Below are 19,021 nucleotides of genomic sequence, written 5' to 3'. Positions count from 1 at the left end.
TTTTGTTTTGTTTTGTTTTTACAACAACATGTAGTTTACAATCTCAAACTACTTGTAGCAGAATAAACAACCCAGATGTGTCAAGTCTTTTGTGCTGAGGGTGAGACTTCTACAGCTGGCTGACACCCATGCCCTCGTGTCCTTAGGTGTGTATCTCAGTCTCCTGTAGCCCCAAAGCATCACTCCTGCTCTGTGACCCCCCCTGCCAGACACGGCTGCTTGGGCTGACCAGCTTGCTCTCTGTGGTGGGAGCAGTGAGCATGCTGCCTCTGACTGAACAGATGCTCGCAGGTCCCCAAGGGTGGACAGGATCTCCAGCTAGAGACTGGCACTGGAAATCCTCCACCACCAGGTACCTGGCCTGTTTCTCCCTCACACAAACCAATTGCGTGGGCACTCAGGAGAGAGGAAACCCAGGAGGTCTGCACCCCCCCTCATGTCCACGAGTACCCACTGTTGCTCTGGAACAAACAACCAGCTTCTATCGCAGCAACTGTGTAGATCAATGCTGTCATATGTCCCAATTATGCAAAGAGTTTGTAGTTTATTGAAATGTGACACTATGGAGTCGGTGCAAAGCAAACAGAATGTGGAATTAAATAGTATAGGAGGGGTGATGTGTTTTCATGTACAGGTCAATATAAACCATAGTAATCCTGTGTCATTGCTGAGTCCTTTCCAGCTACAGGATCTAGAAAAGTTGCTGCAGAGGGAATAAAGACCTGCTAGGAAGCCCAAGAGGAGAAATCCTGTTGCTAAAGGTACACAGTCATAACTGCAGAAGGAGAGGGATAAAGGTGAAAGAACTATAATGAAAGAGAGGCAGAGTGCAGTGGTAGGGCAGCAAGAGGGACAACTCCTAATTAGAAAAAAAGCACATGAAGATCCATAAAGGAGATGAGAATCTTAAGAAAGAAGGACAAAGAAAGGACAAAGTTAGGAAGACTGAAAGAGCAAAATGGAGACAGAGCAGGAGTGTAGGCGTAGAAAAGGAAAAGAAGGAATTACTAGAATGGAAAAAGCCAGTTAAGGGTATTTTAAAGACTGTTAGCAATGTGTCTTGCAATTCTAGTTGCAACTCTAGAGTCTAGTGTATGTTGATTTGATACAGTCTGACCAAGATTTATCTTTGGAGAGGGATAGCTTACCAAATGTCTGGTTTTGGTCATTTCTCAGCCCCATGTAGGACCGCTTATGGAAAATAATTACACTTTCTCTGATAAATGCAGTTGAAAGAGCACAGATTTGTGTATCTTTGGATTTCGTACCATTTTTCATGTAGATGCATCCTTTTGTTCTGCTCACACTCTCAGCCTCCGTGAACTCTTTGAACTCTCTGCTCCAGTGAAGCAGTGAGCTTTTTGAAGTGCATAGCGTAGTGTCTGGTTAAGTTACTCTGGCACACGTTTCATGCTTTTGGCAGACACCCACAGTTTAGCAATAGGAACAAAGTGATCTGTCTTCATAAATATCGAGTGGTTATTTCTGGAGAAGAAAAAGAGTGAGATACCTTGCTGAAATATATGCTTTGGCTGGCTAAGCCTTTGACACACCATTGCTTAGATAAAACAATAGACGTTCTCATAATCTTTAAGTGCTGCTGCCCTTTAGATACGATCAAGCAGTAGAGGTAATCATGAACCACCGTGAGATCCGCACGTGTTTTGTCACCACAGTCCCTCTAATCGTGTTGACCCTAGGCCTGTCCTCTAATCCTCATACAAGTATAAATCTGGACCAAGTTTAGTTAGGGTTTCAGCCGAGATAGCTGGCCTGGCATTGAGTTCAGTCTGCAGCCTGAGCAAAAGATTTTTCTTGTGCTAGTTTTTTTGCTCAGCTTATTCCAGATCTCATCCCTGTGTCCCAGCTTCTGTCAGAGCCTGTCTCTCACAAAGATAGCTTCAAGTTCCCATTCCCAGATAGTTCCTGGCTGCACATAGTCCTCAGATTTTCTCCTCATTCCTGATGGATGGTTGTCTGGCCTGTCCTTAACAATTGCTATTGATAGAGATTCCTCCAACCCTTCAGCTAGTATGTTCCAGTGCCTCTCTATCCTTCCCTAATGCTTAAGCTGCATTTTCTGTACAGCTGTTTAGGTCTGTTACTTCTTGTTTTGTTCCCAATAGACAAGGAAAATGTTTCACTTCTTTCTTCTTTGCAGCAACTTTTTATACAGTTGTACAAACAACCCTGACTCTCGGTTTTTCTGCATGTCACATTTCCTAGACTACAGTTGTTTTTCTCTGGGTTGCTTCCACTTTGTCTTCTGTAAAGTGCTGAGTTCAGCTGGACACAGTGTAATTTAAGTTCCTAATAAAACATGCAAAGAGGAATGATTATTTCAGGTGTCTCCAACAGCACTCCCATTCCCACATTACATTTTAACATTTGCCTTTTTCACAACAGCCTGACATCATTAGCTCATGCTTAGCTACCAGCACTCCCTCTACTATCCAGCCTGTTCTCCAGCTTCTCTTTTATATTTTGTCAGTCTTACCCAAGTGCAGTATTTTGCCATTGTCTTCACTGATCACATCTACTGTTTTAAAACTATGAAACCAATATTTCAAGATTGTTGTAAACTCTATCCCTCACTCTTGATGTGCTCAGTATCTCCCAGAGTTGTGCCAGCCACAGACATCAGGAATGCTATTTTTTTTCTCCAGAGGCATATCATTCATGAAACAATCCTCTGAGTAGTACCAGAAAAGTCTTTTTCAGAACTTCTCTCAAAATATCCTTCTAGTTTGATAGGGAACAATTGTTAGCTATCCCTTGATATAATTTAGCAATTAATTTTGCAGCCACTTAAAACAACATCCTCTAAACCAGGAAACCCCAAGTTACTTATAAGATTGACATGTGAGACAGTGTAAAAAATCTTACTGAGATCAAGACATGGGTCAAGGACCTCTGCTGCTATCATCCCTCTCCTATAATATATCTAATTTATGTCAATTCCTTCATTCAACAAACCTATTTTAAGAAAATAGGATTACCTAAGTTAAATACGGAAGTGTGCCCTGCCTCCTGCACTTAAAGACATATAGCACTCCCAGTCAAGGAGGCTGTTACAAGTATTAGTGTTTGGCTTTTCGGACAAAAGGTCCATCATGCCGTACATCCTGCACTCCAGTACTTGGCTGTGTAGTAGTTGGCTGAGGACAAACTGTGGGTCTGTGTGTAATGGTCATGATTTCAACAGGGATCTCTACAGAGGACATATTTCCTTTGCTTTACTAAGCTTCCTTTCAACTTCTTTGGCTATGAAAGAGCAAAATATTTTAAAAACAAATCCCCGTCTTTCCAATGAATTTGCCAAGTTTGGCAGGTGATGGCGAGAAAGATACTAACTCCTGGTTCTAGGCTCTTGCTTCAGTCACCTTTGATTATAGGCTTTCAGTCAATTTTTAACAATGTTTATTTCAGCTCGCTCAGATCTCCTTTCCACATTACAAACAAAAAGGAAGAAATAAGTGGTTAGCTAATAACAAATATAAATAAAATATTTAATAGTTAAGGGTATTTAAAACCTATTTGGTGTTTGTTCACCAAGATGGAAACATTTGAGAAACAAATATACTAATATAAATGTATACCGAGTGTAACTTGCTGATGGATTGTGACTTGCTGATGCATCTTGTTAATGCATCAAACCCAACAAATCTGTTCTTAGTTTCCCTTTAGAAAATGCATAATAATTGAGGTATAGGGTTTTGTTCCTATACCTGCTAAAGCCAGTAGAAAAGATCAATGCTTTTCACAATTCAGTGCCTTTTTTTACAAGTGACAAGGAAGAATTCTTCTTTATTGGTTCTAACTGGATGCTGGTAACCACTAGGAAATACCAGATTTTTCCAGTGACAGTTTCAGAAATGATGGAAGAAGAAGAAGAGGAGTAAGGAAGTAATTTATAAAAAAACCTTGCAAAACACTTTTGAAATCTGCCTGCTGTTGCAGTGAATTTAGAAGAGCAAAAATTTTTGCCTTGGAGTTGAGCCTACACACAGTTCTTCTTTACTAATTAAAACCAAATACCCATTCTTAGGTCCTGTCCCTTCCATTTCCCTTCATTTTTTCAATGACTCGTACTTTATTAAGTGTAGCACATCTAATAATTCCTGTATGCAATGTGAAGAGTACTCAGTTTCATCTGTAAACTGTATTTGTCCTTCTTACTTTGCTAACTGTATAGCATGCCTAAAATTTGTAGCAATCAATGAGGCACTACTGACTAGTGCTAGATAGTCAGAATGACTGATTTTAGGTGTTTATAGTGTTGGAACTGAGCATTACATTGCTCAGATTCCTTAAATGTATCAAGGTCAAATGCATCTGGTTTTTTTCAGCTATGATTGACAGTAATGTAGAAGCAGAGTTTTATTTTTAGCCATCCACACCAAAACCACATGCTTTTGCAAATATTTGTATATTTTTCCTATAATCCCACTTTATTCAAATGCAGTTATAAGCAACTGAGTTTTTCTGACCCGACACCAAGGATTCAGCCTGAAGTCTGTATTTAACTGTGTGGCCAGAAGTCAAGTGCAGTTGCTGATTTCCTTTGACTGTCAAGTCTTTGATGAAGTTGGCTTTTGCAAGTGCTGTCATCCATGGTGTCAGCCTTCTTGGGATACTGCAGCTTTGCTCATAAATGCTGGTGTTAATCTTATCTATTCTAGGGAGTTTATAATTTTTAACTCGTTCAGTTTGTGTGTAATGTTAGATGAGTCGTGAGACATTACGAAACCCTGAAGTTATCATACTCGATTAGAGCAGAGGTCCTTCACAGTCAGCACTCTGTCTTGGCAGAAGCCAATATTGGATGATTCAAATGAAAGTGCGGGAAATGGTGGTCAGTTGCCTGGGGCAGCTGCCACCTTCTGCCTCTCTTAAATGGAATACAGTTTATCCTCTGAAATATGAAAATGAGTATGCATTCCAAACCTTACTTTTTCCTCTCTTTTTTAAAGGACCTGCCTGTGTCTGTAACTTGTGGTTATCCCCCTTCTTCTCCCGGTCCTACCAAGCTCTTTACTTCAGTGTTAGTTTTATATTACATTTAACAGAAATTTCTTTTCATTGCATTCAAACTTACTTCCTTTCAGTATCATGAAAGCTCTTGGTCACAGCTATTCAGCTCTCTCAAAAAAGTTATCTTCCAATATTGTATGTTAATCTCCAGTCCGAATTCAGCAGCCCCAATAGTTCAGTATGGCAGTCTCTTCCACACCTCTTCCTATTTTGCCACTGAATCTTTCTGCATTTCTGCTGTCTTTGCCTTAAATCAGTGCTGCCCAGACTATCTACTCTGCATTGCCCTTCATCTCAAGAACTGCCCAAACCCAAGTGTGGTGCTATGTGTCTTAGGGTTTCCTCAGTCCTTCCCCATCCCTTGATCAGATGTGTGCCTGCATCTCTTGCCCACGAAAGATGAGTCTGTTCCTGCCAGAAGTCCATCCAACTCTGAACCTGCTACTAAGAGACCACAAAGAAAGAGTGTCCCTATGAACAGGCTTCAGGTTGGATGAATTTAATGAGTGAGCCACAGACAGTCCAAGGATTTTAGACTGAGCACATTGTTTTAGACAGAATACTCAGAAATTAATCTGACATGACAGGTTTACTGTTGTTTTATATAGCTGAACTTGTACAGCTTTTCAGTAATATATGTATCTTGTTCCTTAAATTGTAGTCATCACAAGTTTGTCCAAAGGTCTTTGGAGGAACATGCAAGTAGGATGTTTTGTATGTGGTTTGGAAAGTCATAGCTAGATCTGTAAATCTGTGTGATTAAAATAAAAAGGGAGTTGTCTTGCTCCCATCACAGTCACTAGACAATGATTTAAGATGAATTTTCAAACTGGGCCTTTGACCAGCAAGTGATTACAGTTATCTGATGGCTTCACACAGTCCCAGTGATGCAGAAATTGGGCATGGAGCAGCCCCCTGCCCCGGGGAAGGAAGACATGCCCTGCAGCTGGCCGTCACCCAGTGGCACGCACAGCCACTGCGCACCCTCTGCACCGGTGGGCTCCGCAGGCAGCTGCAGCTAGACAGCAGCTCCAGAAGAAAGCCCAGCTTCTAAATTCACAGCCTTCCTTACATCAGGAGATGAGATACACCTGCAACACTGCAGTCAAGAGATCTGCCATCTGTCCTGTACCTGCAGTGGGTATTGCCAGAGGCTTAACAGCCAGTCCAGCACTCCTGCCTGCTGGCATTGCTGGTGTGTGTGTGACCTGGGTGGTAGCCCAAATTTTGTTCTTGAGGCTGTGCCAGAGCATGTCTCACTGTGCACACCTTCTTAGCAAAAGGGACACAGTCCACCCTGTGCAGTACAAGTGGTTGCTCATAACTTACTTGCTCTCCTTGTTTAAATATTCTTGGCTTGCTGACCTTTTAGGGCTACTACAGTCCATACAAATAAGCAGGAAAAGGCAAATCATCTCAGGGCGGGATGTTTGAGGAGTGGAATATAAGGGGTGAGGAAGCTCTACCCCAGTTTGTGACATCAGGGCATCTGTAGACATCGTGATGAGGGAGAGTTAAAATGCTTGGTTTCACTTTTGAAAGTATTTTGGGGCATTTTGTTTTACTTACCCTTTGAACTGATAGCAAGATTGCCGGCTGCTTGAAACTGGCATTTTAACTGTTACATTTGTTTAAACCCAATCTGGGATAACTGAAAAATTTTGAATTGGGCACAGGAAAATTAGATGCCAGGTTGTGCCCTGGTGTTGACTATTCATAGATAATAGACTTGACAGTCTTCTCCTGTAAGTATTCAATGGAAGTCTGTGTAACACAACTTCAAAATAGCAAAAGTTAAAAATTACCTGAGTGCAATCCCCAAATAACCTACAGGACTGCACTCAAAAAGAGAAGGTATGTGCAGATTTTAGCACAGAATCTTCAGCAGCAGATGTCTTTGGGACATGTCACATGACATCTTTAAGTCCAGAATAATTAGAGGTTTTGCAAAGGACATCACAAATACCCCCGAGTAGAAGAATTCCATTATGTTTGTAAACATCTTGAGCCTTCTTCATCCAAGTGGTCAGGTATGCCAAAGATGCCAGCAGCTGCTCAGCAATGTGATTCCAGTGACAAGCTATGGCAAAGACTCCTGTGCTGTTAATTGTTGGTGCAAATAAAACTGTGTAAGACTGGTGTAATTGCCCCAGGTTTGGACACCAATCTTTTCAGCCTGTTCACCAGACAGATCAAAGGGAACTCCACTGTTTCATACCAGGGAATTCCTTTCAGGTCTGACTGGTCTGTAGTTAGTGTAACACAAATCACATATTTTTGCTTAACACCTGTGTTACAGATATTTGTACAAACTAAGAAAACCAAAAGCATCCCCCTAAGAAGGGAGCTGTAGCAGAGTCTAGAGAGAGGCTGAATAATGATGGAGGAAATAATAATAGTCCCAAACAGTGACAAGAAAAGGGACTGGGTGAGAGTCAAAACTAAAAACAGAGCACCAAGGGTGAGATGGGAGCTGAGTGCCCACCACAGTACCCGTCCCTTCCTGAAAGCATCCAAGGAGCAACCAGGCAGAGGCAGAAGAGGGAGAGGAAATCAGGCCTGCACCCACCAGGATGGCTCCCATCAGCCTTCCCTCTCTGGGTGCCCTGGACAGCCAGTGAGGCTGGGGACAGAGGGGGAAGGAGCTGAGGAGGGTGTCACCGTCCTCTGACTTAGTGAGGCCTTTAGTTGAGAAGGTGCCAATAAAGCAGTGAGAAGTGCAGACAGCACCTCAGCAAGGGGGTTTCAGTGTGCAAGAGAAGTGGCTGTGACATGTGCTGTCGATGTGGCAGGGTGTTGTTCCCCTGCCGGAGGGGCATGGCTCACCCACTGCATGGCCGCTGGAATGACTGTGGCCATACCCACTGCTCGGTGAAGTGTCTTCCAATGCACATCCCCAGCTGACCGTGGAGTCAGCTCGGCTTACATGTGAACTGAGAGGGCCCTGATGGCATCGCTCTTGCGGGGGCCTGGCTGCCTGGCCTCACTTGGACCACCAGCCCTCCTCACCTTTTGTACATCTGAGTGGGACAAGCAAGGAACCGGAGTGTGTGGAGCCCAGACCACGTGGAAACAGTTCTCAGGAACCACTGAGCACACTGGTTCATTCTCACCAGGGATGCAGGGCAAGCCCTGGCTGTCCCCAACCTCCAAGAGGAGCCAAAAAATCCCTGCAGGGACTCAGAGCAGCCCTATTCAGAAGTCCAAAAGACTCTTCTGGAGGCTGGCCAGGGTCATGGGATGGGCCAGGGCATTCAGAGAGTGCCCCAGCATGGGTAGGACAAGCTTGCTTGTGGCCAGCACCCTCCTTCAAGGGGAAAAGCATCACATCAGCCCTGCCCACCTCTGCAGTATCTCTGATTCCGGGTCTTTAGTTCATCCCAGTTAGACCCAGGAGAGGGCCTGGTGGCAGAGGGCTGGATGGGCAGATTCAGCCATAGGCTGGTGTCCCACAGGGTGATGAGGTGCACGGGTGGGAGGCAGCCCGATACCCCCCATCCCCAGCTGCCAGCCCCAAGCTCTTGGCCCAGTTGCTCCAGGTGTAAAACACCTCATGAGCACTGGAAACACCTCAGGTTTCCAGACTGGAAAACATTAGCTGCTACTGTCTGAACTACTGTGTCTGGGCCCTGGAGAGAAAAAGGCACAGCAACAGCATAAAGACCTCCAATTAACAAGCTGTTGGTGGAGGACTGAGAGCCCACTCTTACTGGATTGTGGTAACATTTGTGAAAAGATTTCCACCTTCTGTGGAAAGAAGAGCAAACCTATAATTGCCCCTAGTTTGGGTGATGGTCTCTGGAGTTTTCAAGGAGCTTCACCTTTAAGATGAAATTTGATGCCATGTCAAAAGATTTTCTCTTCAAAGCCTGTTCTTCTGGAAAATAAATGATGGACAAGAAAATGAATAATTTATTAATCACTCATTTAAAAGAAGTTGTTGGCAATGGTTTAGTCAGATGCAGTGCCTTTGGCCAGTAAAGCTAGTAAGGAATAAAGGATTAGTCATCAATATTGCAGTGAAAGAAAAAGGTCAAATTTGTCATTGGTCTAAATCCAAAAGGCCAGGTTTTGTTCTGTTACTCTAAAATGGTGGCCTTTGGTTCCTCTTTGATTTCCACACTGCAAAATAATTCCAGCAAAGATGCAGACTCCTCCATGGAATATTTAAACCTGTTAAATGTCCCCACTATATTTCAGTTGTTTTTTCAAAATCCATCAGGAATAGTTTGTGCACCCTCAAGTAGCTAGGTAGTATAAACTGACAAGTACTGTATTAAAACAAAGACTTAAGGCATTGTTCAGATACAGAGAACTGAACCTGGCCTCCGGATTCACAGATTCAAGTGGATTTCCTTGGAGAAATTGTTCTGCAACAATGATTCTTGGATGAATTCCTGGCTTGAATTTTCAAAACTTCTATGAGACGGGGTTTCAGCAATGCCAGAATTTCACTCTTTCAACAACAGAAAAAAGCTGATGCCTTCTGACTCCCCTGCAATTGTACTTATACTTTGCAAGCTGGTTCCTTCTGTCCTGCATCCAGTGCACCCCTGGTAGATAGGTAGGCCTATGGCTCATTTTTGCCCTGCAGGACAAGTCACCTTTCAAGGGCCTATAACCTTTACCCTGCAACAGCAGCATCAGGAAGTACCACGGCAACAATCGACTTTGCTGGGAGCTGAGAAATGCCAGCTCATGCTAGAAACTTCTGTTTGTATCAGCTGTAAAAATGGAGAGACTCTCAAACATAACTGGTTTTGACAAAAGATAAAGCACTGCAAGTCCCACTCCCATCTGCTGTATAAATTTGCCCCTTGAATTCACTTTGTGTAGTTTGTTATCATTCTCTCTTCTATACAATTTGCTTTTTCTCAGTTTCCATTTGCAAGTTTCTCACTTTTTCTCATAGCTGTTAAAGTCCAATTTGTCCATATTACTTCAACAGGCAGGTCAGATTGCTAAATCTGGTCTTGCCTACACGTAACTCCAGCAGTCCATTCCCCAAGGGCAAAACTAGTAATTATTGGTAACATTACTCCAAAGACCATTCCTTTCCATACTGTAATAAATCTGACAAATGTGATACCACTGTCTGAAAAATATTTTTGACACCTCTTAGGTTTAAGTATAGAAATATTTAGAACTTCTGCATCACAACTGTCTCAATTGCTAGAAATCTGGCTTGCCTTGCTTTGGAAAGCAGTGAATACATTAACATGTTGTTGCCTGTACTCTGCTTACTCACTTTCAGATACACTCAGTACTATTTAATCTAGATTTATAATGTTATGACATTTTATGCCTCAGCTTGCTTAAGTTGATATTGGCAACCTGGGCTGTGAATTATTTATCACCAGTGCTTATATACTGGTATGATGAGCACCATCCAAAGCCCAAGAGGGCAACAGAAAGAAATTAAGAGGGTAGATTTTACCATGTACAGAACTTAATTGGCCAGGTAAGAAAACACCTAACAAATAGGAATATAACTTCTCCATTTCACTCTCCCAGAAATGATACGGATTGTCAAGAGGGATACACCCACCTGAACCAAAGATATGTGAAAAATAAAACTATACAAGTACAGATTATTTGCTCTTAATGCATGTTAATGCTAGAGCTAGCACAGCTTTTGTCTAAGGAAGCCCTAGGTGCTGGAGCTGCATGGAAACCTTGTGTTTAGCATATTAAACTTAGTTTTTTAGCTCTTCTTACTTTTAAAAAAAAGCTAGAAAGCCTGAAGGAGAGGTAGGAACTGGAGGCAAAGCGGCTCTCCCAAGCAGCCAACAACATTGCTCTGCTTCTGAGTTGAAGTGTCCAAGCAGAGCAGGACAGAGCTGCTGCATGTTGGAGATGAGCGGAGGTCTTTGAGTGGAGTGGGAGAGGCTGGGGGATGGGATTACATCTCAGGCTATGTACTGCAGGGCATGAAAGAGCCAGAGGAGTCTCAGCACTGCTTTCAACTTCATCTGCCTGTAGCAAGAAACCCTTTTTGCAGGACGAGGCTGTGAGACAAGACACACACCAATATGGTTAACAGTCAAGCTCCAAAGTTTATCAGAAAAACAAGTCCTAATATATTCTTGTACATTCTAAAAATAACAGCAAATCCGTGTGTTGCTCTTGCACACGCTCATTTCAAATAATAGTTCCTCTCAGCACTTTCAACAAATACTACTAACCGCGCGCAGCTGATAGATAAGTTTCTGCTTTGTTATTTTAAAGAATCCTTTCTTATCTGTTTCTTCCCTAACAAGCACAAATTCTTTTGCTTTTAGCCGTCGTAGACGCCGTTAGTCTTCTAACCCAAGTGCGTCATTAATTTAGACGTTGTTAATCTTCTAACCTGAATGCTGATGATACTTTTACATTGTCAGTAATGCAGAAAGTTCACTACCTGGCATACGCACCCACAATTCCCCCTTTTCTTTTTATTAAGGTCTCCAGGCTATTTACCACACAAGACAGACAACATCTCAACAGAACAAGAAATCAGCATTCCAATAATCTGGCTATGCATATTGTCTTGCAATTACTAATACTGCCTAAATATAAATTGAGAGTGATTAGAAAGATCGTACAGCACAAACTTAATAAAGCACTAACACTTAGATCTGCAATTGCTGGAGAACCCTGGGTGCAGTGAGAATTCAGAGTACCCTTCCTTGCAAATCGGAAATCCTACGCGATGCGTCCATCCATAGGTAAGGCATCCAAAGTCACTGCAAGCAGGTCCAGCCTCTAAATCAACAGGCCAAAATAATTAGCAATTTTCTTTGAGCGGAAACATCTGATTTCATCCTCCTGTTGGTTCCACCCAGAGCCTGGCCAGCACTCAAGGGGGAAAACCAAGGGAGTTTCTAATAAGGTAAAACACTTTGAGTTCCTCATTCTTAATATTGCTAAGCAAAGAAAGTTGAATACACACATTTTTACAGCATTTCATCCTTATTAATAACTACATTTCATCTGAACTACCTCTTTCACTAGTGACTAGTAAGCCTATATATTTCATTAAGGAGTTGCAATTACTGTTAGCATTTTCTCTTTTAAGAGTTAGCAACTGTAGTGTATTTTGTCCCATTGCAGTAGCAAACATTACCCAGACATTCTGCTTAAATTATCAGTCAGAGACTACAAACAGTCAGCACAGGGGCATCCACAGCACCCACAGCTGGATCCTGAGTGCTGGCTGCCTCTCACGCCTCAGGTATGGCTGCACACACCTTGCCGGTAACCACTGGAGACCGTGACCTGTGAAGACACAAGCATAACTTCTTCCCCAGGTTATTAAAGGATATGGACCTTCCCAATTACCACTTTCTAGGTTTTTTGCTAACACTTGAGCCTTGCTCCGGATTTCTTGTTGATCTGGTACTGTGACAAGAAGTGACACAATATTGGTCGCACCTGTGAGACAGGAGGAATGTTTAAAAAGTTCATGACATATAATGCCTTATTTAGCCTCTTTTTTTTTTGTTTTGTTTTTTGTTTTTGTTTTAAATCAAATATTAATCCTGAAATTGAGATTATATGATTAAGATCTTTGGTTGGATATATTGCTGGAGGTGCAGTCGGAATTGCAGGCTGTGGCATCTGCGCTGATAGATTTGAAATAGCAGATCTTGAGTGAAGAAGATCAATCTTTCCTCCAACTGAAGTCACTGTGGCTTTAGGAGATTCAACTTCAATTTTCATAGTGTCAGGGCCACTGACTATCTTCTCAAGCATGGGCTCTAAGCTTAAAGCTTGCAGAACTTTAGTTAGATTCAGAATTTGTTCAGAAAGTTTATCAAATGAGTTAACCAATCTGCCTAATGTTGAATCCATCTTAGCAACTTCAATTTGCAGCTGCAATATAGCCTTAGACATCGTTAATCTTCTAACTCAAATGCTGATGATATTTTTACATTGTCAGTGACGCAGAAAGTTCGCAACCCGGCATACGCACCCACATCTGCCACCATGGGCTAAAGCCTTCAGGGACTGGTTCTTGTAGTGGGATCAAAAATGTCTTCTCCATAACAAAGCTCCTCCATGGTGCCTGTAGGCTTGTTTGGAGAATCAGTATTGCAATTGGTACTGCCCTGCAATACTTTGATTTGAACATCAGCATGTCCATATGCCTCCAGAGCATCCTTTGCTCAGCCCTCTACAGCATTACAGCAACAGGCAGCCAAGTCTTAAAAATGCTGTTTGTGGGCACAAGTTCCTCATTTTACCAACAGGGGACAAGGAAGGCAGAGAGACATTTCAAAGACAGCAGTGACTCTGGATGAGATTTCTAGCTTTCCACCTTGTGTTCGGTCCTGAAGGACTAGAAAAATGTGGGTATCTGCACTATTTCTTGTTCTCATTACCTGCTGATCTTATTTAGTTACAGTGTTTTCCATTTTTTCTAATCTCTATTGATCTTTTTTATATTTTGTGTTTTGTTAAAGTTTTTTTTTCCTGCAGCAGAGATATTGCAAATACAATGTTATCATGAGTAATGTGCTGACTTTGTTTTCTTATCTACCTCAGGACATTTATTTACCCCTTCTTCACTAGAGGCAGACCTTTCCCACTGCAATTGCTTTTCTTTGGCATGTTATTCTGTATCTATAATGGCTTCCTTCAGGGGTACTACCTGATTTACTGCGCTGAATATCCAAATGATTGGTGCACCGACATCAGATTTACATCAGGTAATTACAGCTGCAGGATTCCCAAGATCTAATCTCCAAGCAATTTATAAGCATTTTGAATTATGTCCTAATCTTCACTGAACATGTAAGTCAAATCAGTTGTGATGGAAATCAGCACAAAACTTGCCTGTTGGCCCGGATAAAACAAATAAAACAAAGCAGTGACTTTTTTTTTTTTTTTTTGCTTGGCAGACACCTTTGAAGGTGTATGATGTTATGTGTTAGTCGCAAATCACCAGCTTTGTTTTACTGACACCACTCTAGAGCCTCCCACTGCTACAGGCTGTGGAGATGCAATCTCAGGCCTCGGCTGAACGAGGATGTGCCTTTGCCCAGCCAGAAGTGTCCACCCAGCAGAGGCCGTGCACCGGTGCAAACTGTGGCTTTCTCTCCCCTGGCAGGGAGCTTTGCACTTGATACAGCTATTTCAACTGAAAGAGAAAAGAGGGGCAAAACTCCAGCATAACTGAGGCTTTAGAGACAAAGGGCTGTTTTCTCTCGTGTAAGGCACATGGCAAGATTAGGGATCATGCACGATCTGGTTGTATGTTAAGATGGTTCCTTTTTATTATGTAACTTAATAGTCTAGCTGAATTTCACCCTGTAAAACACCTGGGAGAGTAACTGAGCAAGAGTAGCATTACACATTTGGTGCTGCACAGAGGATGTTTTTTAAAGGCACACATAGAAATGCAGATTAACATGGAGGTCTGCAGAAATGTTTTGGATATGACAAGTACAAAGTAACCAAGGTACTTTTTGTACCCTGTTTCAGACTGTTGATGCAAGTTCAGTCTTTTCAGACAGCATCACATATTAAAAATTCTGGACATTGTTTAGTAAGAGCTCCCCTACCCAACAAAGAAAACACTACGTCACATAATTTGCATGATAAATAAAATACATATTTAATAAAAAAAAGGAAATCAGCATTAGCAGTTCTTGAAATATTAAATAAAACACAAACAGTATATTCTTCCTCTACAGACTCTTACTAACTTTCTGTTGCAACTGGAAGTATTGAGGTTTTATCAGCACGTAGCCTTTTTTCTAAACTTCGTAGCACACATCACCCCTATTTCTTTCCTTGCTTCCCAGTCACTGTCAGAGGTGGTTTTCTCAGTGTCTAATGTGGCATGAAATGTAGGACATGTAACCTACAGAGTTCCTCAATCAAATGCCTCTGTTTTTTCAATGGAGTATGGTCAATGAATCATTCTGGCCAGAAGCTGTCAGCATCCTTCAGCGAGTAACTGCTCCATGTGCATGCCCATAGCTCTGTCCAAGCAGCCTTGCTGGCAGCGGGCTGAGCTGTGCTGAGATGTAGATTCCCTTCCCAGCTCCAGTGATGTGCTGGATAAGTCTGTGTTCTCTGTGCTCCTCTTTCCCCAGCAGTAAAATGAGAGCAATAGTACTTGCCTACAGCTCAGTGGTTACTCTGCAGTAACATTCACAGCTGTGGCTGGCCGCCATTAGCCAGCAGTGTCAGTTGGGTACTTTGTCCCCCTCCTTGATGTTTAACAAATGGTGACTGTGGCCAGCTGGGAAGTTCAGCTTTTTCTCACACCAGCTGAAAGTGCTTTGGTCTCACCAACAAAACAGCATGCTCAGGATACTTATCATTTTGTCCAGAGTTGCTCTCCACACCGAAACTATCCAGTGCAGCTGATCCCAGAGGACTGTGATTCCATGGCTGACACAGAGGGTTATTTGTCACCAGTCACCTATACTTCTCCTATTCGGTAGCCTTCTCAGTAGCAGCGCATCTTTTGACTTGAAAAAGAATCCACCCACCTCACATTAGGTCTCCTATCTGCCTGGCTGCAAAGATAAACCTCACATATGTGCTTGAGTAGGGATAACTAGGCAGAGCTGTTTTTCTAATCCATTTCTTGTTTGTTTCTTAGGCCTCCTCTTATTTCTGCTGGGAATGGGAATCAACATTCACAGTGATCTCCTGCTGCGCCAGCTGAGAAAACCTGGGGAAGTTACTTACAAGATTCCTCAAGGTATATTCTTATCCCTCACCTCCTTGGAGAAAGTAGGGCAGGAGGATAGATAATGTTTTCTGATGGAATTCTCAGCAAAGCAACAATAATAGCAGAGATGTCAGTATCACAGAATCACAGAATCATCTAGGTTGGAAAAGACTTGGAAGATCATCCAGTCCAACCATTAACCTAACACTGACAGTTCCCAACTACACCATATCCCTCAGCGCTATGTCGACCCAACTCTTAAACACCTCCAGGGATGGGGACTCCACCACCTCCCTGGGCAGCCCATTCCAACACCTAACAACCCCTTCTGGAAAGAAATGCTTCCTTATATCCAGTCTAAACCTTTCCTGGCGCAATTTGAGGCCATCGCACAGGTACTCTCTTTGGGTGCCCCTCTGAGCTGCAGGGACTAGCGTGAGCTGGCTGCAGACAGTCCACAAGAAGCAACAAGAGTATCTGGAAAACAGGAGCGCTGAGGAGAGGTTTTAGGAAGGGAGCTGGACAATTTAGAGAAGATTGGAGTGGGACATAGGAAGAAGATTTTAGCCTTGTGAAAGGCATCTGCAAAGAAGGAAATATTCTTCTCCATGGCCAGGAAGAAGTAGTGGACTTCTTACAGTGCAAAAGGGAGATTCAAAGTGTAAACTTTAGGGGAAAAAATAACACCAAGGATGCAAGGTGCAGAATTTCCTTTCTGTCCTCTTCAAGGTGGGGCTTGGTGAGGAAGAGTAGCTGTGGGCTAGAGTGGTGAAGCAGGAAATGTCTAGTTCTGTAGAGCATTTGAGATGGGGATCTGGGAATTCCCTGGTTTTGGTGTTGACTCCTTCCGCTGCCTTGTTACAGGTGGTAATATCTCTCCCCCAGAGTTTCACACCTCCAGTACTTAACTGCCTCTTGCAGATGCTGTGATTAGCTAAGATGCAAAACTGAGATCCAGATTTTGCATTCCCCAAGGGTCGTGGAATTGCAAAATATTTTTAAGGCCTAAAGAGAATTGACTAATGTTAACAATCTTAATTTAAATCTAATAATGGACTTTCTTAAGTACTTTTCCAAATGAAAATAAATTATTGTGAAAGTGCTGGAAACCTCTGGGTTAGAATCACCTTTGATTCCTGTACTTGTACAAGTCTTGTACAAGATCCTCCTTTGGCAGGGCTCCCTTGGCTTCAGGGCAGCAGGTTTAGGTTGCTGTTATGGGCTCTGCATAAGAAAGGTAGAATATTCTGCTGCTGACTTTATGGGAAAGAACTTTCCATATGCATGAGATGACTGTAAAAATTACATATTTTGTCTGTTGATACAGGGGGACTGTTCACCTATGTTTCTGGAGCCAACTACTTTGGAGAAATTGTGGAATGGTTTGGTTTTGCCATAGCAACCTGGTCCCTACCAGCCTTTGCCTTTGCCTTTTTTACGCTCTGCTGCATCGGGCCACGTGCTTATCACCATCACAGGTATCAAACCGTTTGCTGCTGTATGCTGCTGCTTGCTCTTGGAGTGCAGTTTGCAAAATGCCGGGGAGGGGCCGAGGAGCAGGGCCAGGATTCGAGACAAAATTGAAATTTAATACTATGTACAAGAAGTGTATCCGCTTATTTGTGACTGGGTGAAAGTAAGGCAATCGGCTGGAGCCCATGTTCAGTGAAGTGGGCCTGATAGTCATTTAGTCCAACATGAGTTACATCACTGCTTCCACCGTGTTAAAGTCTCTTTAAATGTGAACCTTTCCTAAGGTTCTCTTGCAACCTCTGCAGTCCTTTGGAGTAGATACAGTCCCCTGCTCTGAATTCCTAAAGTTTCTACTTTAGGTCTGTTAGAACCTTAACAGTATTATCAGCTTTCACATAATTAAATAACCTGGTGTAAATAGTTCCAGAATGCTCTTTTGCAGAGTAACACACAAAGGTTACAAAGCAAGGCAGTTTGGAGGAGTTTTCAGGTTCCTCAGCTGTGCTGTATTGAAATTGTGCGGTTCTGTTGTATGTATGCAGGTTCACTCTCTTGCTTATTTTTTTTCAGGTACTATCTCAAGACATTTACGGACTATCCAAAATCAAGGAAAGCCTTGATTCCTTTTGTTTTTTAATGATTGAAATATGGACTCTGTTCTGCTTTTACAGGGCTTTTTTCAATTCCTAGTTTTAACGTTAGGTCTGACTAATTGTACAATTGATAACCTGGGGTTGTAACAGACAAGAAGGTAATTTGGAACTGAAGTTCTTGTTTTTAATTTCAGGGGAAATTGCAGGTAGTTGTGGGCAAAGGGCTTGTCAGTGGAGTTCTACCTATAGAAAATGGATATATAACTGCACTGACATCAGAGAAAAAGCATTGGCTAAAAACTGATGCAGAAAAGTAGAAAGTAAGCCCATGACTTCAGAGAAAGTCTTCAGCAACCATTCCAATTTATAGCACTTCTGCAGCTGCTTCTTCCTGCCTCCATGCCATAGCACGGATGCCCTCACTCTGCTGGCACTGCCCTGGGTCTTGCCGTGCTTTAAACAGGAGTAAGGGTCTCCTTTGACATAAAAATAACTCAGCCCATTATTTTTCATCTAAAATCCAGCTTAGCTCCCAGAACCATAATGCAACAAGAGGATATTTGTGCCAGCACAAGGCTGGGAGCACTATGCCATGGCACAGAGGAGATGCAAAGTACTCAGAGATGGAAGTATCTGAAGCTGGCACTCAAGCACGATGTCTGTGTTCCTTCATTAAGCAATACTCTCCTCACTGTCAGATGATTAATATTCAGGCATCAGGGTTTTTTTTGAATGTACTTTGTCAAAACAATTGTAGCTCCATTAGGATTTTTCTTCTCTTGCAAATCCAGAGCTCTTTTCAGAATAAAAATTTGTCCACTCAAAAACACTCAGTTGTTATTCATAAAGTCTTGAGATGGTGATGTATGACAAAAGTTAAAACAAATAAAAAGCTCTGTGTGGAAGAAAATATTCTCCAACACTGGCAGTACATTTTGTCTACAGAGAACATTTTCAGATACTCATATTAGGAAATGATACAGAGATATTACTGAATTGTCACAAAAACACAGGATATCTCTTCTTAATTTCAGAATATAGTCAGGAATTTAAAAAAAAAATGTCATTAACCTCAATGGGAAGAGACGTCCCCATGGATGTGGATAGTTTTAGTTACACCTTAGCCCATAAAGTCCTGCTAAGAATTATGCCAAGTAGCTGGAAAGACCAGACTGCACATACTAAACATACTACCTGTTGCTGGAGTAAGCTGATTGACTGTACACGATTTTCTCCAAAACACAATAAAATT

At 42.3% G+C, this 19,021-nt stretch overlaps 1 protein-coding gene across 1 annotated transcript in view; it reads left to right on the top strand.

The window, feature by feature from the left end:
• The window catches only part of SRD5A2 (steroid 5 alpha-reductase 2), a 30,586-nt gene extending 11,565 nt beyond the window's left edge, over window positions 1–19,021 (top strand). Inside the window, exons 2-5 of the mRNA XM_074925667.1 lie at window positions 13,561–13,724; window positions 15,632–15,733; window positions 17,031–17,181; window positions 17,747–19,021. Coding sequence (XP_074781768.1) covers window positions 13,561–13,724; window positions 15,632–15,733; window positions 17,031–17,181; window positions 17,747–17,813 — 484 coding nt within the window. The 3' untranslated portion in view covers window positions 17,814–19,021. The remainder of the gene's footprint in view (window positions 1–13,560; window positions 13,725–15,631; window positions 15,734–17,030; window positions 17,182–17,746) is intronic.

The sequence above is a fragment of the Athene noctua genome, chromosome 1 (assembly GCF_965140245.1).
Source record: "Athene noctua chromosome 1, bAthNoc1.hap1.1, whole genome shotgun sequence".
Taxonomy (NCBI): Eukaryota; Metazoa; Chordata; class Aves; order Strigiformes; family Strigidae; genus Athene; species Athene noctua.
This window is presented reverse-complemented; position numbering and strand designations above follow the sequence as displayed.